Consider the following 21,454-nt stretch of genomic DNA (forward strand, 5'->3'; position numbering starts at 1 on the left):
ACACATATTTGTTCTGTCATTTTTGGAAACTCGAAAAGACTCTTGGTGGGGGGGGGCTTTACACTCTTGGGGGGAGCCTTTAAAAAGGAACATAAAAGAGAGACAGCTGGGGGGCTAAAATAGATCTCCTTCCCCCATTCTCCTCCTCAAGCATGTCTCTCTCTCTCTATCTCCCTCTCCCTCTCTGTGTGTGTTCTCGTCTCTCTCTCTCTCTCCCTCTCTGTGTGTGTTCTCGTCTCTCTCTCTCTATGTCCCTCTCCCTCTCTGTGTGTGTTCTCATCTCTCTCTCTCTCTCTCTCTCCCTCTCTGTGTGTGTTCTCGTCTCTCTCTCTCTCCCTCTCCCTCTCTGTGTGTGTACTCGTTTCTCTCTCTCTCTCTCCCTCTCTGTGTGTTCTCGTCTCTCTCTCTCTCTCTCCCTCTCCCTCTCTGTGTGTGTACTCGTCTCTCTCTCTCTATCTCCCTCTCCCTCTCTGTGTGTGTTCTCGTCTCTCTCTCTCTCTCTCTCTCCCTCTCTGTGTGTGTACTCGTCTCTCTCTCTCTCTCTCTCTCTCCCTCTCTGTGTGTTACTCGTCTCTCTCTCTCTCTCTCTCTCTCTATCTCCCTCTCTCTGTCTGTTCTCTCCTTTTTTTCTCTGTTCTGTTGCTTTAATTTACAATATTTGTTTGCCTTTTTTCGGTCTCTCAATCTATTTAAGGCCGCTCTCTGCCCCCCCTATACTCTACCCCTGCCCCTCACACCCTGCCTCTCACACCCTGCCTCTCACACCCTGCCTGTTTAGCCCTGTGTCCTCTTTTGCCCTAAAAGAGCATATCTGCCCTCCTCCTCTCCTCTGGTCCTCACTCTCACCATGGAGGGGCGACTCCAAAAGAGAACAGGGCCAATGAAGGTGGACTGCAGCGGTGGTTGCAATTAGCCTGGGACTGAAGAGTGCACATTCAGCCAGATCAATTAGCCTGGGATTGAAGAGTGCACATTCAGCCAGATCAATTAGCCTGGGATTGAAGAGTGCACATTCAGCCAGATCAATTAGCCTGGGATTGAAGAGTGCACATTCAGCCAGATCAATTAGCCTGGGACTGAAGAGTGCATATTCAGCCAGATCAATTAGCCTGGGATTGAAGAGCGCACATTCAGCCAGATCAATTAGCCTGGGACTGAAGAGCGCACATTCAGTTGGATTTTATATCAGGCATTTAAGATTTAAATCCACAATGTCAACAAGTAATAATTGCAGTCTAACAGATAATCTTTCACTTTTAATGGTTTGGCTTGTGAATTGAAACACAACTATACGAGTTATCATAACTCAAGTACCACAAATACAGTATAAATATAACAAAAAAAAAAAAAATTCCACATCATAACATATTAGTTCTCAAAATTAATATTACAAAACAATGAACCAATAAACAAAAATAACCCAGAATCATAAAATCAATGTCAATGTAACTGTGTGTGTGTGCGCGCATTTGTTTGTGTGTGCATGTGTGTGTATGCATGTGTGTGTGCATGTATGTGTTTTTTTGCATTTATGAAAACACCCTTGAACACAACCAATCAAAATATGCCAGACAATATTTCAAACTTGAAATGCATTTGCAAAAAAAAAAAACATTTTGGTTAGGTTTCACAGCAGGTTAAACAACCCATTTAAAAAATCTACTTTGGCACCTCATACGACTCAGCGTATTTTAGCTGAAATTAAGGTCTGCATAGTCGCAGAGCCTCAACACTGACTTGACAAATGATCACAAGTCATTACCGTTTATCAGTGTGTTACTATAAGTTTAGGACTTGTGACTATATGACATGATAATAACAGTGTACCATGGTACCATTTATAGAATCATGGTACACTACTGATTACAATCAAACTGAACAAATAAGTTATCCTATTAAGAAAGGCATCTTAATTTGACATCTAGACTAGAGCTGCCATTGGCACAGATTCTTAGATGACTCTGCAGGCAGATCTGGGTTTGGACCAGACGAAGCTCTGATTCGGTCCTGATCTGGCTCTGATCCGCCACCATAGTAAAGCTGAAACCTGGGAGGTTGCCGTGGCAACTCGAAAACCTCAGGTCTCCTGATGATATCGGTTACCAGGCCAACGGCAAGTGCACCATGGTGTACAAAACACTACAGCGCTGCTGTCTCAGTACTGTACAAGGACTTCCAGTGTTGGGACGGTGCAATAGTACATAGAGGACGTAATAGTATCTGTGCAGTCTGATAATATATACAAATAAAACCGAAAAAAAAAAAAAAACATTATTGAAATGTAGCTTAATTAGGGCCCAACCTAGAAAGACTTTAAATTAACATTGATTCCTTAGCAATACAGATTTCAATTTACAATCATGATTTTAAGGTTTTAAATCCTTCAAAAAAAAAAAAGAATACAGCAGTTGAACTTCTGACGTAAAAGGCATCACGACTCCATATTCGTGTTAACCCAGATCAATCAAATCACCCTCCCCTGAAGCCTCTCCCTGTTTCCGCCTCAACCAATCAGCTATCAGTTCTTTCACCTCTTTCCCAAACTCCTCATGCATTTGCCCGAAGTCCTCAGTGGGCTCCGACCACTCCCCCTGGGGTGGGGCTGGGCAGTTGATGGGGGCAACCAGAGCGTTCCGCTTAGGCCACAGCTTGGGCGACCTCTTATTGGCTGCCTTGGCCAGGGCAGCTGTGGCCTGGAGCAGCTGCTGGGAGCTGTGGCCTGCAGAGTCCCTCACATCGAGGGCCGGGGGGTTGGTGTAGAAGACAGACCCAGAGCCGGGGCCCCAGGACTGGGGATGGCCCACCATAGTGTCCACCCACAGACGCTGAGGGTCGGCCGGAGCCTCGCCTGCTGCTCTGGTCGCCTCTGGTGGACAGGGAGAGGACACCATGTGAATGCTGTGGGATTGTGTGTGTGCGTGTGTGTGTGTGTGTGTGTGTGTGTGTCTGTGTGTGTGTGTGTGTCTGTGTGTGTGTGTGTGTGTGTGTGTGTGTGTGTGTGTGTGTGTGTGTGTGTGTGTGACTGAAATCAGTGTTGTTGAATGCTGTCAATGGTTCGTATCACAGCTAGTGAGGGTAGTGTGTATTGGATTTAATCCAGTGTGCAAAGTAAATGTCATTGGATTAGTGCATTAGATTTTTACATTTCTTTTTTTCTATAAGTTTACTACATTATTAACTTATATTGTTGTATTGTATATTATATTATATTTCTCTTAAACCTGGTTCTGCTTACCCAGGTATTGCTCCTGCAGATCTTTCAAGAGCAGTGTGAGGTAGCCATGATTGGCAGACAGTAAGGCTTTAATCCAGCTCTCCTGACTTGGCTGGTCCTCGACGGCGAACTTGTACGTTCGCAGGCCCGGCTCGCTGAAGACCAGCGAGAAGGCGAACTTCTCCTCGGACTCACACAGCTGCACGGCACAGCCCTCCAGGACGATCACGCCCAGGACGTCCCGCTCGCTCTGCCGTTCCTTGTAGAAGAGCAGATTCCCCTTCAGGATGCACCAGCGCTTCTGGTAGGACGTGTTCACTTCGCCCTGGCAGAGGAGAACAAAAGAAAGAAGAGTTCACTTTCACCTGGGAGAGGAGAACAAAAAGACAGAGGAGTTCACTTTCACCTGGGAGAGGAGAACAAAAAGAAAGAAGCGTTCACTACAACCTGTCAACAAGAGAGAGGGAGAGAAGGAGAGAGAGAGAAAAAGAGAGAGAGAGAGAAGAAAAGAGAGAGAGAGAGAGAAAAAGAGAGAGAAAAAGAGAGAGAGAGTCCCTCTATGGGCAACACAGCGCTTAAGCCTTCTTTAAAGGCACAGTCCTCGATTATAATCTTTAAAGGCACAGTCCTCGATTATAATCCAATACACTTCAGCTGCTCCTCATGTTCCCCTAGCTGTTCATGCTGTGTGTGTTCTGTGCTCAAAAGCACTCTGTTCGTACACACTCCTGAGTCTGTAACTCTGTGTGTTCTGTGCTCAAAAGCACTCTGTTCCTGCACACTCCTGAGTCTGTACACACTCCTGAGTCTGTAAATGGGGCACAAAGTGGCTCGGGCCGCCCCATGCTTTCTTCCAGCTAACTGACCACTTTGCCTCAGGGCAGTAAAGGGAGGGGGGATTCGACTGGCTGTTGAGCTCAAATACCAACAATCTTTTGCCAGGATTGAGGACTGTACCTTTAAGACTATATTAATAGGGAGGCTTACGCTATAGATGTAAGTAGCATGGAAACTACTGCCTCATGCCTTAAGATAGCCGGGCAAACCCCACCCTTAATGTTTGCATTCTTATCTATGCAAATGATCTACAACAGTTACCAGGTGTGTGTGTGTGTGTGTGTGTGTTGTGTGTGTGTGTGTGTGTGTGTGTGTGTGTGTGTGTGTGTTTGTCTACCTTCTTGTACAGGTATCCTTCTTTGTCCACAGATGAACTACAGGATATGTAGTGGTTCAAAATCTTCCCATGAATCTTCATAACGTTTAACTACTAACTGGAGTGTGAGAATGAAACCTTGTCACCTTTTGAAGTTAAATTAACAGCTGGATGTTTCCATAAGCTAATTCAGTCTGAAAATAGGAGTGTTCCTGAACAAATCTGTGTAGAATAGCAGTTTCTTCCCTACGTTAGTTAATAACTGCGCCTCATAAACGAGGTCAGTTTTTCCACATTAATCATTAATCATTAATGCAACTATAATCTGCGGTCCTAAGACTTGCTCTATAATGGCGAGTCTGTATGTATTAAAGATATAGACATGCAGTCTACACAGTAACCAGAAGACCTGACAGCATGTCAATAGAAGGCTATTCTTAACATACCGACGATGTTCCTCAAAAACGACGGTCGCAGCTTGTTTTATGCACAGGTTGTAAGTCACCCATTCGCTTCCGCGCAATCGTCCAGAACGCAGCAAACATTACCTGTGACGGACTTGCTGAGGTGCTTAACCATGTACATGGAAAAACACGAATTGAAAACACCTATGTAGATACTGCAGAGCCACGTCTCGCTATGTCAAATGATAGTTTTTTGATCGTAGGCTGGTCTACACGGAGTGTAAAAAGGGGTGTTGTCAAAAGCATACTTCCTGGTGCCAAGGTGAGCGCATCGTCGACGTCAACACATCTGCTTGCCGAAAACTTTTAACACCGCGGATTTCATTAAACCAAATAGCCTATACCGCAGCCAATGACGTTGACGATGTCATCTACAATGATAGCTTATCTACGCGGGTTAATTCCAAATAGCTCAAACTCGGCACAGATCGATCATTGTCTCAACGATAAGCGAGACCTTTGACTTGGTTTGGGCTATCTCTCCTCAGCACCGCACCGCCGGGGTTTCTTGTCAACGGATATAGCCTCTCAACAGACGCCAATGACTCAGGCGATTAAATCGTCCCGACTAGGAAATCGCTTCTGACAGAAACTGTTCTGGGCCGTCTTGATAGTTCCACTTCTCATATCCTCTGTTTGATGGTCAACCACAGCACTGACTTTAACAACTGTCACACAAGCGGAGACTATATTTATGGTGTGATGTACTTGGTGCTAAATAAAGATGAAGAGTCATCTTTGGAGCTTTCACTTCTTCCATTGGCCGCATTCCACCATTGGGTATGGCCTAATCAGACTAACAGAAACAGAAAATGCCTGGACTTCAAAGATTCATTTTATGTCAGCTGTGTTTACACTGTACAACTATGAGTTGTCTCCCAGAGGTGAAACATACATGACTTATTAAAACACATTCAATCACTAAGAAATACATGAACAAAGATGATGAATAAAAGTATTTAAAAAAATCAAACATCCATGAATCAGCTCTCACCGTGGCATTTCTTTCTCCCTTCCCCAGGCACACTGGAGTACACACACACACACACACGACTTGATAAGGACCTGCCCTGTGGACCATGCCTTACCCCACTCTCTTAAACACACAACCCAAATCTTGATAAGCATGATTGTTCAATGACCTGTTGAATGGTAGCTTTCCCAACAAACACAAGTGCACACACACGCACACACACACCACACACAAGTTCTCACTCACTCATACTTTCTCACACACACCAGAGACCACACAGAGACACACACGCACGCACGCACGCACAGGCTCCAAGCTTTCCTGTGTAGCTTTGTTTGGGGTGCAATATGTATTTTAGGGTGTCAAAAAATAAAACTACTTTTACATTTAAAACTAAATTGTATTTCTAAGGCCATAATGACAGTATAGTTTCTGATATTTTGTTGTATTTATCCATTATTTCAAGGGACTTTTTACATGAATATACATGTTTCTTAGGCCAGGTAAACAATTACTGTATACACAAAGTAGCTAAAACAGGAAATAAGCTTCACAGAATCCATTAATAGAATGAACCGGTATCAACATTCTTTTTTCATGATGCCTTTAAAAACAATTAAAAACACAAAGACTTTTAATGTTTCAAAAAACAAAACTACACAGTGCACCTTTAATGTTCATAGGTGCTGGTAGAATGGAAATGATTAGGAGGAGAAGAACACTCAGCTACCGGGCCATGATCAAGCGGAACGCAAATAACCTGTAAAACTAAACATTTGAGCTTAATGGTTAGATTCTTCAACCTGTGCCTTTTTCAAGAAAATGTCACAGTCATTAATGTTCAATATCATGTTGAGTCTGTACCAGTAGCTACAGTGTCCAAAGTCAGCCACCGATCCATCTCGACTCACATTCACTGCTCAGTCCGGTGACAGTAACACTCCCGTCCAAAGACACTGATCTCAGCTCTGCCTGCTGACGCTGCACTCACTTCCCCAAAATGGTTTCTCTTGTGGCTGTGGAGGGTCTACTTCAAGGCACCGCGACTTCCCATTTTTATTTAAAAAATGCTCCCGACTCTGACAATCGTAGTTAGTGGGACAAGGAAATGGAAGCTGCGTCCATCACAGACTACCTGATAACCTGTGAGACCTGTCGACCCTGACTGGCCAAAGCTGGCAGACTCAAGCACACAATTGTGGAGTCGGCCGGAAGCAAATCGAGGCTAAGATTGGGTGGGAAAGGGGTGTAGTCTATAACCCCATCTTAACTCTCATGTCCAAAGAGTAGACACTGAACAGGTCAACACTGAACAGGTCAAAGGTACACTGAACAGGTCAACACTGGGGAGGTCAGAGGTCAACACTGGGGCCTGAGGTCAACACTGGGGAGGTCAGAGGTCAACACTGAACAGGTCAACACTGAACAGGTCAAAGGTCAACACTGAACAGGTCAACACTGGGGCCTGAGGTCAACACTGGGGAGGTCAGAGGTCAACACTGGGCAGGTCAACCCTGAACAGGTCAACACTGGGGAGGTCAGAGGTCAACACTGGGCAGGTCAACACTGGGGCCTAAGGTCTGCCCAGGCCTGCTGGAGATGGACCCTCTCGCCGACATGGATCTTCTGGTGCCTGCGGAGGTTCTCTCCGCGGCTGAAGTTCTTGCCGCACTGGGCGCAGTAGTAGGGCTTCTCCCCGGTGTGCACCCGCCGGTGCTTCTTCAGGTCCCCGGCCTGGCTGAAGCAGCGCCCGCACTGGCTGCAGGCGTACGGCTTCTCGCCCGTGTGGCACCGCTCGTGGATGCGCAGGTTGCCCAGGCGGCTGAACGTCTTGCCGCACACGCCGCACGTGTGGGGCTCATCGTGCCGCAGGCCGCCCTGCCGGTGGCGCCGGTTGTTGTTGGCGAGGCGTTGAACGCGGCCGAAACCGAGACCCAGTCCCAGACGCCTGCCCAGGCTGTGGGACGACGGCTGCTGAGGGTGAGGGTGAGGGTGAGGGAGTGAGTGAGACTGCTGGGTTGGAGGGACAAACAGCAGGCCGTAGGGCCCTGCCGTGCTGTTCAGGGTTCGGGAGGCAGCCGGCTGAGGCCTGACAGAACTCAGGTCGTCTGTGAAGCAGAAGCTGCTCAGTGGCGCCTCCTGTAGGCTGGTAGAGGACTTTGGCGAGGGCGGCTCCGTTTTGATGCGCTCCGGAGCTATGGTGTGGATGTCAGATGAGGTTTGGTTGCTTGGTGAAGGGATGCAGGTCATCGTGGTCGTCATGGTTACGGGGCTCACTGGCATGGGGTCAGCATCGCTTTTGATGCTGTCGACAGCGTGGAGGTTCACGGTCTCGTCAACAGGGGGCGCCTCTTCACTGGTTAAAGTCCTGTCATGGTCGGTGAACAACAGCCGTACTCTCAAAGCACACTCCGTGAGCGCCTCGGCAGTGAGCTTCTGTTCCTCCTCCGGCTCTCCCCCTGTCTGCTCTCTCTGGTCATCATCCCCCGCTGGGATCTCCACCGCGTCTGGAGGGCATTCTGGCTCCTGCCTCACAGTAGAGGTCCTGACTGCATCACAAACCTGCTGCTGCTGCTCCTGCTGTTCCTGAATGATGGCACACTCCAACACTGAAGCCAGTTGAGCGCGTCTTACTGCTGCGTGGAAGAGGAAAATTTACAGTCACTCTTTGGCAAATAGTGTCATTTAAAGTGTCAGTAGCAGCTCACAGTTTACACCAACATTACATTGTGATTACACTTTCTGATCAACACGACTGAAGTATTTTAGTGGGTAGAAAAATGCTCAGGAGGACATTAACAGAGAGAGTGAGACGGAACACAAGCAAACTGTCAAGGTGTTTGTGTGGGGAACAGCGGTAAGAGACGTTCACGGGACGTTCTTCTCACCTTCCCTCTCACTCTCGAGACTTCCCAGGGCGTCCCGCAACCTCTGCCGGAGCCTCTCGTTCTCCCGTTGAGTCCGTGAGGTTTTCTCGTGGTACTCCGACACCGTCTCCCGCACGAGGTCCAGAACTTCACCCACCGCAGCCGTGAGCAACTTAGACACTCGAGCATTAAGTCGGTCAATTTTTGACACTCTGTATGAGATTAAGATAGTTCATTTGAGTAAGTTAAGGTGGCGCAATCAAAGATATCTGGCGTTATATATCGGTTTAACAAACTGGTTTAATATGAATACTACACAACCTATGTTTTTCCAGCTAGCTAAGCCTATAGAGGGAGTATGGGGTTATGGTTCCAGGGTAAACAAGCAAGCATCAGATCACAGTTGATTTATATACCATTGTCAGAGACATACTGTAACTACAACAAAATCAGCTACCCAACTTTGCTCAAATCGATTGAATTGCATCATTGTGTTATGTCTAAACAACAGCAAGCCTGACAGTTAGCAACATTACCTTGAATACATCTGATTTCTGTTCATTGTTGTTGTCGTCGCTGACATTCCAGTATCCTTTTCCTGTCGCGTCTTAAGCCTTGAAACTATTAATGATGGTACTGTTAAATACACCACAAATATAGAATGTGTTGTAGACGGGTTCTGTACCTTGTTAGCTAGCGAAGTTGACTTACTGTTAGATGTTTGCTACTGCAATTAGATAGCTGCCTACAAAGCTAGTCAGCTAACTAGCTTCTAAGCCTACCTGCAAGAGTGACTTGCAAGCTATGGCTAAGATGACAGGATCAGCAAACGTACATCGATGATTACAGTAATCTACATCGAAGATGATTTATGTTCGTAAGAAGTCTAAATCAGTCGTTCTTTCAGACCAACTATTCACCTGATTCAGTGTGACTAGGTTTGTTTGTGCAACGGAATTACTTCCGGTCAAAATATGACCTCTTTCATAATAAGAGTCGCTGTGTGTTCTACCATATCACAACTGCAGCATCTCGACTCATAATTGCTGAAGTTATTTAAACTTACAAGGTGGTTTAAACTTGTTATTTATTGTTATTTAGAGTGTGTTCTTTATTTTGATGTAGTTTGCCTTTATTACACATTTCATGTTTGAGAGCTTTTAAAAACAGCATTACTGAGTTGTCCACTAATTATGTGTTTGCATTGAAATAACCAGATTTTTTTCACATCCAAACAATTTATTTTGCACAGCTACAGTAACAAAATCAATTGAAAATAAATATTTTAAGCACATTAAAGGAAATTATGCCAAGCTTGTATGGACTGCAACAATAAATGGTTTCATAGCAAGAACTACATTTGTGTATTTAAAAGGCACAGTCCGCGATTCTGGCAAAAGGCTGTTGATATTTGAGTTTAATATCCAATCAAATTACAGTTTCTGTGCTACTGAAGTACCGCGTCGATTGTCTTGAAAAGTGTATGGCTCGGTCCAAGCCAGTATGTTTGTTTCCCATGTACAAGCAGCACTGTGTGTGAACAACAGAGTTTGTGAGGAGCAATTCACTGAATTTCACAAAAATTGTATTAGATTAGATCAGAATTGCAGACTACGCCTTTAACAGTGCTCTGAAGGTATTTCTCTTCATACACCAAAGTAGCTCGTGTCCATGAGTCACAGAGATCTGATTCTCTCCTGAGTGTCAAAATCTGCCACCAGAAGGTAACCCAGGTAACCACACAAAGATGTCCAGCTCGTGACCTCTCACCTGACACTAATGTGCCTGAGGTTGTGAGTGAGTTCATGCCTCTTCAGTTGGGAAGAGAGCCTGAATTTCTTCCCACACAGTTGGCACTCGCAGGGCTTCTCCCCCGTGTGCGTCAGCTTGTGTTTCTGCAGCGTGCTGCTCACGCTGAACCTCTGCCCACAGATGCCGCAGACGTACGGTTTCTCTCCGGTGTGGACGCGTCGGTGCGTGCGGAGGTGGTCCGCGCGCCTGAAGCTCTTGCCGCAGTAGCCGCAGTCGTAGGGCTTCTCGCCCGTGTGGACCCGCAGGTGCTTATTCAAATCCCCCGACCCGCTGAAGGAGCGCCCGCACAGCGTGCACACGTGCTGCTTGCCGCCAGGGTGACTGCGCTCGTGGACGCGCAGGTCAACCAGGCTGCCGTAAGTCTCGCCGCACACCACACACACGTAGCTCTCGCTAGGGGAGGGTCTCTGACTCAGGCGGGGGGAATCCGCCAGCCAAACATCTGCACCGGACGCCTGCTGTCGCAGCTGATCGGAGTAGGTGAAGTGGAGGCCGCTGTGGGCCTGGGAGGTCGATGGTTGTGGGTGGGTGGAGCTCAGGTCAGCCATCAGGTCAAAGTCGTTCTCTAGCGCCTCCTGGTGGGGACCAGGGGAAGTGGGTAGTGCAGCAGGAGTTTTGAGGTTGTTCATGTCTATGGGATGCGTATGAGAGGATATGTGGCTATGCAGTGAGTTTAAACCTACAGACAAAGCAAAGCTGTTGTCTGGCGCGTGGGTTGTGATAGACCTGGATGCAGGAGGTTCTGTTTTGATGTGGAAGTCAGAGGTTCGATTCTGATGCGATGGGTTTGAGGCGGCCATGGAATGAAAGCCATTCTGTGTGACCTCCCGATGGGACGCAGGCCCCTTGGCGGAGCCTAGCCCTGTGCTTTTGCGATTCTGCCACAAGGTTCGGATTTGAGAGATTTGGATGGCACACGACGGCATCGTCTCCGGGCAGGTTGGCATGGTATTCGTCTCACTGTCCACGTAGAGGGATCGGGTGGCCATGGTGAGAGCAGAATCATTGCTGCAGGTCTCTCCATCCTCAGGAATCACCAGTCCCACTCTCACGTCACAGTCCACCGACGCCTGTGACGCATGTTTCAGATTGACCAGCTCCATGAACGCGTCTGGTGTGTGAGTCTGCCCAGCCTCGTCTATGAAAATCTGTGGCGAACGTTTCTGCTCATCCACTGCGTTCAGCTCCCCCTCCCCCTCCCCCTCCCCCTCGCTCTCCCTCTCCCACTTCCTCATATTGGCTTTGGTTGGTTTCTCATCTTCTGGGAGGCCTGATGCTCGTCCTGCAGCAGGTGTCTGTACCGGCTCACAGTCCTGTTGTTGCTGCTCCACGGGAGAACTGCAGTGTAGGGATGGGCTCAGCTGTGACTGCTGTCCTGCTGTGGGAGGATACACAACATACCCATATACAGGGTGCGATTTGTCAAAAAAACAGAGGGGGGATGTTCTTTTTTTTTTTTTTTAAATCATGAAAAAACAATCAATAAATAGGCCCTAGTTAACGGTAGGCCCTATTAGGTTACATTTTGAACAGTTGAACATTTAATGCAAACTAAAATATATAAAATACATACAACAAATCGCACCCTGCCCATATAATACACATAGCAAAACCTTTAACAACAATCTTTCCCATAGAGATCAACATAGTAGGCTCCTCTCCTATCTATGATTCGTCCAAAATGTCCAGCAAGAGGACAGTTCAGTAAGTTTAAGACAACCGAAGCCTACTGGGAGAATATAATAACTTGACACAGCTCCTGTTGCTAGGCATAGGACGTTGTATAGTCTCTCAACTTAAACAAGCCGAGGTTGACGCGAATAACTTAATATGACGGCAAAGGTGTTTCCTTGCTAAATAATAGACAATTTAGGACTACACAATGCTCTCTCACGTTCTCTGTCGCTCTCCAGTGAGTTGCGAAGTCTCTTCCGGAGTCTTTCGTTCTCCCTCTGGGTTCGTGAGGTTTTCTCCTGATACTCCGACACAGTCTCCCGCACAAGTTCCAGAACTTCGTTCACCGCTACCGTCAGCAACTTGGACACCCTTTCATTCAGTCGATCAATTTTCGAAGTTCTGTTAAAAAACAATGAATTAACAATGGTCACGCAGTGGACTATGAAGGTGGGCTACGTGTGAGCACAATGATTTGGATTTAGGTATGCCTATTCAACTAACCTACATCAGACTTCACTGCTAGGCTCTTAAAGAAGCCAAGAGAGATGAATGTTACTAGGAACAGTGCATTAGCAGTTCGGTTTACTTTACAGTTACCTTGAATACAGTTGATTCCCTTCCATCGTTGTTGACATTTACTATATTATTACTACCAGAGCGTGACTAATGTGTAATTTTACAACTGGCTATTACAGTGGTAGGTAAATACAACATGAAGACAGCTCTCTCTCAGAAATAACTGTCGACTGGCCTGCTAGAAACGCGAATGATTCAAAGTGACTAAAATATATCACATGTTTATTTCCGCATAAAGTGATTGCATTGTGTGTATTCGTTGGTCCAGCTGGTTAAACACGTCATTTCCGGTGGCAAGCTTTCATAATAAGAGCAATGTGACTACGCCGCGGTTATGGAGTTTTAGTGTAAGTTCACCCTTAGCTCTAAGCCTTACTCCACCTACTACATAATTTTGAAAAATGTTAAAAGGTTGGAAAGGGGCTGGGACGGGGTACAGGAAGGGACTGAGAATTTACTCCATTCGAATGATGTAGATAAGTCCCAAACGGTTCCCTCCATGTCAGCATCAGCCTTGCATGGTTCAGATTCATTTTAAACAGTAGATGGCGTGTTGAGCCATTTTCAACCCATAAAATGCAGATGTTGAATGTGAATTTGGTCAATGTTCATATTCTCTTTACAGCTCAAAAAACACAGTTAGGGGTGCAGTACCTCTTTAAAGCATTCTTGGAAGTGTACATTCAAATTGGCGCTCTTCCTTATGTTTTTGTTCATGTCATTCATCTGTGGTGTGTCCCGGAGGCAGAAATACTGTCCTACACAGATCTCTGCTTTTACTCTGTTGCACACGCAAAGCCACATGCCCGTGAGGGTGTCCGTGCCCAAAATGTTTAAACGATCAATTCCAAATCGCCACAGCAGAATTAGCCATACAAAAACTGATGAAGATGAAAACAATACCAATCTAACAACCACTACTTTGAACACCGGCTCTCTCCATTTTTATCCGCGATCAATCTTGTATCATGCATATGCCATCTTTTATGCATCATGTTATCTTGCCACATGCATGCTAATATGTTTATCCTGATGCATGTATCATGTACCCTTGTCTGTCTGTCTACCCAAGCAGCCCCAAGCAGATGGGTCCTCCCTTATGAGCTGGGTTCTGCTCAAGGTTTCTAAGGCCACCATTGCCTTAGTGCTTGCTCTAGGGGGTTCAGACTCTAGGCTCTGTAAAGGACCTTGACACAATATCAGTTGTAATTGGCACTTTATAAATAAAATAATTAATTAATTGGTTAATTAATTAATTAATATTATATATATTATTATATATTATATACATTAATTGGTGTGCCCCAACTAGTTACTAGTGAACTGGTTACATCTTGTAAACACATCTTGTAAATTACAAATCTAATAAATCTTGTCACCAACCATCAACAAAAACAAATTGACGTCATAAATGCTCAACATCAAGAAAATATATTCTAATAGGTAAACCTTTATGTTCACGTTGAATCCATGTGAATCCAACACTCAAGTAGTTCACTACGCATAGTTTAAGTTAGAATTAACATGCCTAATAAATACCTGGATTTAAAAAACAGTGTGCTTGACAGAATCAGAAGGGGTTAACTGCAGTCATTGACAGGTTAGTCTTTCATAATAAAAGTCATAGTATTGTTAGGATCAGTAATGTGATATTCAGCAGCAGATACTCTTTCATCTCAACACACATCTGCAGGTGCTGAAACATTTATTCAGTTAAAAATGTAGTCCTTAAAGGCGAAGTCAGCAATTCTAATTAAATACTGTTTTTGTCAAAATCACCAAATTGCTGCTAACGGTACTCTAGCCGTTTGTTTATTTTGTGCACTCAAAAAAAAAAAAAAAAAACAACTCTGGTGTTCCTACTCCTTCCTCTGTAAATGGACCAAGCCATAAACAATTCCTGACAATCAACAAACTGCTTCAGAAGCACACAAGGGAAGGGTGTAATTTGATTGGCTGATGAGCTCAAATATCAACAACCTTACAGCAGAGTTGCAAACCACTCCTTTAATGTTACACTGAATTTGGTAGTATTCTACCCAGCTTGATAATTATATACAGTGTGGAGCACATCAGGAAACCCGTGTTAAATCAATGCACCATGTAAATACCTGCAGGTTAATGAATTTCTAACAGCACTTGGATAAACAACAATAAATGAATTAGGTTTTCACATTTGGAGATGTTAAAAAAAAAAGACTTTATTTTTCATGGCTGATTTGATCAGTGTTTAGCATTACAAATTCTCCCATCCGTCCATGTGTTTTGTCTCCCCCTGTAATGTCTGGCTCCCACCCAATCACGTGCCCTTCAGCCCACACACTTCCTGTTTCTGGCTTCCAACCAATCACATGCCCCCTCATCCCACACTGAGGTGGCGGAAGCTGTGGATCCTCTGGTGCTTCTTGAGGTGGGTGGACTGGCTGAACATCTTGCCGCACTGATGGCATCCGTACGGCCGCTCCCCGGTGTGCACGCGCTTGTGCTTCTGGAGGTTTCCGGCGTGGCTGAAGCGTCGACCGCAGTGGCCGCAGGTGTACGGCTTCTCGCCCGTGTGGCAGCGCAGGTGGATGCGCAGGTTGTCCATGCGACTGAATGTCTTCCCACACAGCAGGCATTGATGGTTCTCCTCTCGGCCTAAGAGGCGCTGTGGATGCTCCCGCTGCCGCTGCTGTTGATGCTGCCGCTGCTGTTGATGGTGCCGCTGCTGTTGATGCTGCCGCTGCTGCGGTAGCTGCTGTGGTTGCTGCTGTTGTTGCTGTTGTTGTTGCTGTTGTTGCTGTTGCTGCTGCTGCTGGGTCCATGCCTCAGCTGCCAGCCCCTGGGTCCTCTCGAACGGAAACGACTCCACGAAGGCGTTGAGCGTGTCGGAGTGGATGTAGTGCACCTCGTCCGCAACATCAGCTCTGGGCGAGTGGAGGCCTAACTGGACGTCACTCGGGGCTGTGCTGGAGTTAGGGTCTAGGTTGGGCTCCTCGTTGTCGTACACCGAGTTCTGGGGCACTGGCTGCGGGGAAAGGGAATATTCCAGAAGTTCAGGCTCTGCTTTGATGATATTAATGTCTGTTGGTATGCCTTGCTGAATGGGTGTGTTGGGGTTATCCAGTGAGAGCCCATGGGGGAACAGGACGCTTTCTACATGTGCTGAGCCGTCTTCAGAGTTCCCAGATTGTGAATCTTCTGTCTCCACCAGGGAGATACATGAAGCCAGTTCACTGCAGTTTGTGAACACCTGCTCAACGCTGGCCGGGGATTCTGCCTTTGAGTCCAGATGATTCTTCACCTCGTCTGCAAGAGTCGCTCTGGACTCCACCTTTAGCTCTGGCTTGTCCGTTCCCTTGGAGATCTGAAGCTCTTTACTGGAGCATTTAGACTGCTCTGATTGGCCAATCTGCCTTGGAGGACTTGATCTGGATAGGCGTGCCACTATAGACAGTAAAGACAGAAACATTTACAGAACAGAACAGAATAGCAATACATTCAAGTCATGTTGTTTTGGTAATCTACAGACAGCTGCACAATTTCAGCAATCACCGAATATCGTCCACAGGGTGCTATGTAATGGCAATGACAGCAAATAGCGACTCACATTCTCGGTCAAACTTGTGCTGTTGTTCCTGGAGTTTCCTCTGTAGTCTTTCGTTCTCCCTCTGAGTTCTGGCGGTTTTCTCCTGGTACTCCGACACCGTATCCTTCACCACCTCCAGGACTTCGTGGACCGCTGCCGTCAGCAGTTTAGAGACCCGCGCATTCAGCCTTTCAATTTTAGACATTTTCTGACTGCTGACGAAAGTCGCAGTGGGAAACGATAGGCGACAACTACACGTTCAACGTTTGTCCTCGGTGTCGGGGAAAAGTATTGGTAGCACTACTATCCACGATATTCAGAAAAAAAACATTGGATTACACTTCTGACACAACTGACCTGACATTACCGATTACTGGATGTCAAGGTTGTGATTGGGTTCATTTAACGTTACAGCGAAACTGATATACCGATCCCAGATCCATCTGATGTTAAATGGGTCTGGATACGACAGTATCACAAAAAGATTAAAATGATTTAAGGCTTAACTTTTAAGATATCTGGGCCTAATGATTTAAAATTAGGTTTATATTAACATAAATAAACAGGTAATAACCAGCCACAAACCCTTCTACTCAACACAGTCAGCCATATATACTACATGCATCTTATTTCCGCCGACAGCTGGTCTATCATAATAAAAGTCTCTTCCCCCTACCTCAGCAGCCGCTCTCACTGATTCTTTCAGATTTAAGGAAGCAAAATGTCTAACAGTAATTGGACACACTACTTAGAACACCAAGGTTTCCACATTTGGATATGTTTTTACATATGGAAAACCAAACTGCATTTGGTTGATTTAGATGCTGAATATCAGCAACTCCAATATAGCCACTGCATCCACATCAAGACGTTTTGTAAGAACACAACTTTTGGAAAGATATACACCCTTTTATTATTATGCAAAACAGTAATTATGAACTTGCCCAGATTTAAGCAAACCCTCAAAACAGTGATGTTTAAAATGTGTTTTGAAATTTTCTTCTTGCCTGTATTGTGTACTCACTCACTTTCAATAGTTTGACATTCAACAGCCAATGAGAGACAACCACAAGTGGACATGTTATGTGTCAGAAGGACCTATAGTACATATATCAAGATAATATAAACACAACAGAATGCAAAAGCCTAGTGTTTCAATATTTCTTAGGTCCATCATTATCTGTGCATCAATGGATAGGATTATTATGAGCTAATTTAAAAAAAGACAGATTTCAAAGTCAAACACGATGCAGTATGTAGAGTGGGGGGGGGGATATTTGACCAAGCCAGAATAAACAGTGAAAAAGTTCCTCTTTTTTCTGGATCTTCTGGTGTCACTGGCCCGCCCTTTTTCATGGTTGTTGACATGGTAACCTCGCACAAACACAGTTACAGACGAGTCTTTCTATGACTGAATCACAGTTATCTCAGTTTCACAAACACAGTTACAGACGAGTCTTTCTATGACTGAATCATAGTTATTTCAGTTTCACAAACACCAAACCCACCGCGTAACCGCTGTGCCACATGTGGTGAGCTCTCGAGAGCGAGACGCGTCACCAAACCCACTGGCAAGAAACAGACCAGTAAGTCATAGATCCACCTCAGCCTCCGGCGTTGGTCTCGCACCGAAGTCCTTACAGGCAAAGGTGCATTCAGCGACCATCTTGGCTACGCCTCATTAGCCGCGGTCTCACAAGATCAGGCTCCTATCTAAATGAATGGAGACTTGGAACGCACTCATAACTCCACATAAAAGTACATAGCTAGAATCACTGAGTAAGTCTGACAGTGGCTTGAGTAAAGCAAAAAAAAAAATGGCTGATTCGATTAGTGTTTAGCATTACAAACTCGCCCATTCATTCTTCTCTCAGTGTTTTTCTCCCCCTGTAATGTCTGGCTCTCACCCAATCACGTGCCCTTCAGCCCACACACTTCCTGTTTCCCTGTTTCTGGCTCCCAACCAATCGCATGCCCCCCTCATCCCACACTGAGGTGGCGGAAGCTGTGGATCCTCTGGTGCTTCTTGAGGTGGGTGGACTGGCTGAACATCTTGCCGCACTGATGGCATCCGTACGGCCGCTCCCCGGTGTGCACGCGCTTGTGCTTCTGGAGGTTTCCGGCGTGGCTGAAGCGTCGGCCGCAGTGGCCGCAGGTGTACGGCTTCTCGCCCGTGTGGCAGCGCTGGTGGATGCGCAGGTTTCCGAGGCGGCTGAAGGTCTTCCCACACAGCAGACAGCGATGGCTCTCCTCCCGGCCTAAGAAGCGCTGCTGCTGCTGCTGATGCTGCTGCTGATGCTGGGTCCATGCCTCAGCTGCCAGCCCCTGGGTCCTCTCGAACGGAAACGACTCCACAAAGGCGTTGAGCGTGTCGGAGTGGATGTAGTGCACCTCGTCCGCAACATCAGCTCTGGGCGAGTGGAGGCCTAACTGGACGTCACTCGGGGCTGTGCTGGAGTTAGGGTCTGGGTTGGGCTCCTCGTTGTCGTACACCGAGTTCTGGGGCACTGGCTGCGGGGAAAGGGAATATTCCAGAAGTTCAGGCTCTGCTTTGATGATATTAATGTCTGTTGGTATGCCTTGCTGAATGGGTGTGTTGGGGTTATCCACTGAGAGCCCATGGGGGAACAGGACGCTTTCTACATGTGCTGAGCCGTCTTCAGAGTTCCCAGATTGTGAATCTTCTGTCTCCAACAGGGAGATACATGAAGCCAGTTCACTGCAGTTTGTGAACACCTGCTCAACGCTGGCCGGGGATTCTGCCTTTGAGTCCAGATGATTCTTCACCTCGTCTGCAGGAGTCGCTCTGGACTCCACCTTTAGCTCTGGCTTGTCTGTTCCCTTGGAGATCTGAAGCTCTTTACAGGAGCATTTACACTGTTCTGATTGGCTAGTCTGCCTTGGAGGACTTGATCTGGATACTCGTGCCACTATAGAAAATAAACACACAGAAAAAAAATATGAATTTATGAATATAAATGTCTTGGCAATCTATACACAAGCTGCACAATGTCAGCAGTTGAAATAACAGCAAATAGCGACTCACATTCTCGGTCAAACTTGTGCTGTTGTTCCTGGAGTTTCCTCTGTAGTCTTTCGTTCTCCCTCTGAGTTCTGGCGGTTTTCTCCTGGTACTCCGACACCGTATCCTTCACCACTTCCAGGACTTCGTGGACCGCTGCCGTCAGCAGTTTAGAGACCCGCGCATTCAGCCTTTCAATTTTAGACATTTTCTGACTACTGATGGAATGAGCCGTGGGAAACGACCGGCGACAACTGCACGTTCAATGTTTGTCCTCGATGTTTGGAAAAAGTATTGGTGCCACTGCTTTCAAAGATTTTCACTTCAAAGGTTACACTTCTGACATAAATGACCTGAAGTTACCGATTACTGACTGTCAAGGTTGTGATGGGCTTCATTTAACGTTCACTTACAGCGAAACCGATGACAGATCCAGGATCCATCTGATGTCAAATAGGTCTGGATACCATACAATCACGTAATGATTAAAATTATTTAGGACTTAACTTTAAAAATATATGGGCCGACTGGTTTCACATTATGTTGATCTAAAACACGAGAAAAACTGGTAATATTCCGCTTCTAGAGACACTCACTATATTTCTACTCGCTTCCCTTGTAAACAAGTATTACTTCCGGGTCTTGAACGTCGTTGCGCACCAACATCAAAATAGAGGTAGGCTGTAGAGCACGGGCAGGGCGCGGCGACGGTATCCTTTAATACAAGTGTAATAATAGTAAATTAAAAAAAATTAAATGTTCATTATTCATATTTTCAATATTTGGTATTCTGAAATGGTGTGTCCTTTGACAAACTTCCACATGCACTTCCTGGTTTGTTAAAGGACCACAGACCGTACTGATCTTTGACCACAGGGTGGCATATTTTGACTACGCAGAGTTTGACTCGACCACTTTCCTCACTCTCACCAACATCAGCCTATTACCCAGAAATGGGCTTCTTCTTTGTATACATTTGTGGAGAGCTTAGAAATAGCATCCATTATATGAAAGCTGTATCACATAGATTTAACCTTGATAGAGTGTATCTATCTATGATATCAAAACTGTATGTTAACAGTTTGAACGTACAACAGATGATAGGTTTTACCTGAAGAGAAAAATGTTGATAGATGTTGAAATGCGTTCATTCATTTCGATATACAGAAACACACATCTAAAATGACTGCGTGACAAATCCAGGACCACACAAGACTTTTATTGTTATAAAATGAGGCGACATTCATTGCTGTAATCACTCCAAACCATGAAAGTGTCCCTTCGATCCCAACTTCAGGAAAACTGACCAAAAGAAAAGAAAAAAAAAACAGCACAAACCAGCTAATTCAGCTTCGCTGTGTTTTTTCTTCTTCTTCTTCTTTTCATCAAGCTGTGTGACAACCAAAGATGCTCAGGATACCCACACTACATCGTGTACACACTTACCAGAGAGACGAAACACCATTTAACCTTCCACAGACTGGATTAGCATTAGCCTTAAACATGCTTGACCATCACAAAGAAAAGCATGCTTGGTTTCAGAGAGGCAGAAACTTTGGATTATAGTTACGCAAACACAGTCATATTTTTTTTTTTATCATAACCATAATAAAGTATCATGACGCCCAACAAAAAAACATAAATAAAACATAATACAGAGTAGGCGTTCTCAGATCCCTTCTGCGACGGTAAAAACATGTGTTATGTGTGGGATCATGGCCACAGAACAGCATATGCAGAGGCAGTGGGTCTGGCACGTTGCTCACAGATAAGCCTGGTAAGAGTGGCTAGGGTGTCCTCTACAGCAACGTGGGCACATCTGAAAAGAAACACTCACCCATTGAAAGAACGTCTAGCAGCATGCCAAGGACAAACACAGTCCACTCGTATGCCACACGGGCAGATGCAGGCCTGAAGCATCACAGGGACATTTAGCGCTCTGCTGGAGGAGGGCATGGAGGATGTTTGCGTGTTTGTTTGTGTGTTTGTTTGCGTGTGTGTTTGTGTGTTTGTTTGCGTGTTTGTTTGCGTGTTTGTTTGTGTGTATAAATGAGTGGAAGCCTGGTTTGCTCTTCGTAGATGTTCCCAGATGTTTTTCTTTTCAGTCGGTCAGGACTGGGCGTGAGCA

At 45.8% G+C, this 21,454-nt stretch overlaps 5 protein-coding genes across 8 annotated transcripts in view; all 5 read right to left on the reverse strand.

The window, feature by feature from the left end:
- Nucleotides 1–1,236: 1,236 nt before the first annotated feature.
- LOC105894021 (sesquipedalian-1-like) lies at nt 1,237–5,912 on the reverse strand. 4 transcript variants are annotated; one of them, XM_031561173.1, is made up of 4 exons: nt 5,080–5,515; nt 4,389–4,485; nt 3,236–3,539; nt 1,237–2,866 (listed from the first exon to the last, which is right to left on the reverse strand). In XM_031561173.1, exons 2-4 carry the CDS (start codon nt 4,467–4,469, stop codon nt 2,451–2,453), a joined length of 801 nt encoding a protein of 266 aa, XP_031417033.1. In that variant the 5' UTR covers nt 4,470–4,485; nt 5,080–5,515; the 3' UTR covers nt 1,237–2,450. The 4 variants fall into 4 exon arrangements, with proteins under 4 accessions (XP_031417033.1, XP_031417032.1, XP_012675951.1 ...); XM_031561172.1 differs by having other exon boundaries at nt 4,916–5,515; XM_012820497.2 differs by having other exon boundaries at nt 4,814–5,515.
- LOC105894020 lies at nt 5,649–12,993 on the reverse strand. Its single transcript, XM_031560696.2, has 5 exons — nt 12,758–12,993; nt 12,378–12,559; nt 10,442–11,861; nt 8,693–8,883; nt 5,649–8,440 (listed from the first exon to the last, which is right to left on the reverse strand). Exons 1-5 carry the CDS (start codon nt 12,793–12,795, stop codon nt 7,365–7,367), a joined length of 2,907 nt encoding a protein of 968 aa, XP_031416556.1. The 5' UTR covers nt 12,796–12,993; the 3' UTR covers nt 5,649–7,364.
- A 1,613-nt stretch (nt 12,994–14,606) lies between these two features.
- LOC116218699 (zinc finger protein 75A-like) lies at nt 14,607–17,125 on the reverse strand. The gene is made up of 2 exons (XM_031561170.1): nt 16,326–17,125; nt 14,607–16,162 (listed from the first exon to the last, which is right to left on the reverse strand). The coding sequence occupies exons 1-2, from the start codon at nt 16,507–16,509 to the stop codon at nt 15,096–15,098; spliced, it is 1,251 nt and encodes a 416-aa protein (XP_031417030.1). The 5' UTR covers nt 16,510–17,125; the 3' UTR covers nt 14,607–15,095.
- A 67-nt stretch (nt 17,126–17,192) lies between these two features.
- LOC105894048 (zinc finger protein 83-like) lies at nt 17,193–20,053 on the reverse strand. Its single transcript, XM_012820522.3, has 2 exons — nt 19,351–20,053; nt 17,193–19,234 (listed from the first exon to the last, which is right to left on the reverse strand). Exons 1-2 carry the CDS (start codon nt 19,532–19,534, stop codon nt 18,285–18,287), a joined length of 1,134 nt encoding a protein of 377 aa, XP_012675976.2. The 5' UTR covers nt 19,535–20,053; the 3' UTR covers nt 17,193–18,284.
- Nucleotides 20,054–20,524: 471 nt separating this feature from the next.
- Nucleotides 20,525–21,454, reverse strand: part of LOC105894019 (double C2-like domain-containing protein alpha) — a 39,651-nt gene continuing 38,721 nt past the window's right edge. Inside the window, exon 11 of the mRNA XM_031561357.2 lies at nt 20,525–21,454. This exon is cut by the window's right edge and continues 1,139 nt beyond it. The gene's annotated coding sequence lies outside the window, so the exon portion shown is untranslated.

The sequence above is a fragment of the Clupea harengus genome, chromosome 23, assembly GCF_900700415.2.
Source record: "Clupea harengus chromosome 23, Ch_v2.0.2, whole genome shotgun sequence".
In the NCBI taxonomy this organism is placed as follows: domain Eukaryota; kingdom Metazoa; phylum Chordata; class Actinopteri; order Clupeiformes; family Clupeidae; genus Clupea; species Clupea harengus.

Coding starts and splice junctions, on each gene's coding strand:
- LOC116218699 (XM_031561170.1), bottom strand. CDS start 16,509: ATGTCTAAAATTGAAAGGCTGAATGCGCGGGTCTCTAAACTGCTGACG. Junction 16,163..16,325: donor GCACAAGTTTGACCGAGAAT/GTGAGTCGCTAT, acceptor TACTGTCTATAG/TGGCACGCCTATCCAGATCA.
- LOC105894048 (XM_012820522.3), bottom strand. CDS start 19,534: ATGTCTAAAATTGAAAGGCTGAATGCGCGGGTCTCTAAACTGCTGACG. Junction 19,235..19,350: donor GCACAAGTTTGACCGAGAAT/GTGAGTCGCTAT, acceptor TATTTTCTATAG/TGGCACGAGTATCCAGATCA.
- LOC105894020 (XM_031560696.2), bottom strand. CDS start 12,795: ATGTCAACAACGATGGAAGGGAATCAACTGTATTCAAG. Junction 11,862..12,377: donor ACTGGAGAGCGACAGAGAAC/GTGAGAGAGCAT, acceptor ATCCTCCCACAG/CAGGACAGCAGTCACAGCTG. Junction 8,441..8,692: donor TCTCGAGAGTGAGAGGGAAG/GTGAGAAGAACG, acceptor TCTTCCACGCAG/CAGTAAGACGCGCTCAACTG.
- LOC105894021 (XM_031561171.2), bottom strand. CDS start 5,912: ATGGTCCACAGGGCAGGTCCTTATCAAGTCGTGTGTGTGTGTGTGTGT. Junction 3,540..5,825: donor AGGGAGAAAGAAATGCCACG/GTGAGAGCTGAT, acceptor CTCCTCTGCCAG/GGCGAAGTGAACACGTCCTA. Junction 2,867..3,235: donor TCTGCAGGAGCAATACCTGG/GTAAGCAGAACC, acceptor CCTGTCCACCAG/AGGCGACCAGAGCAGCAGGC.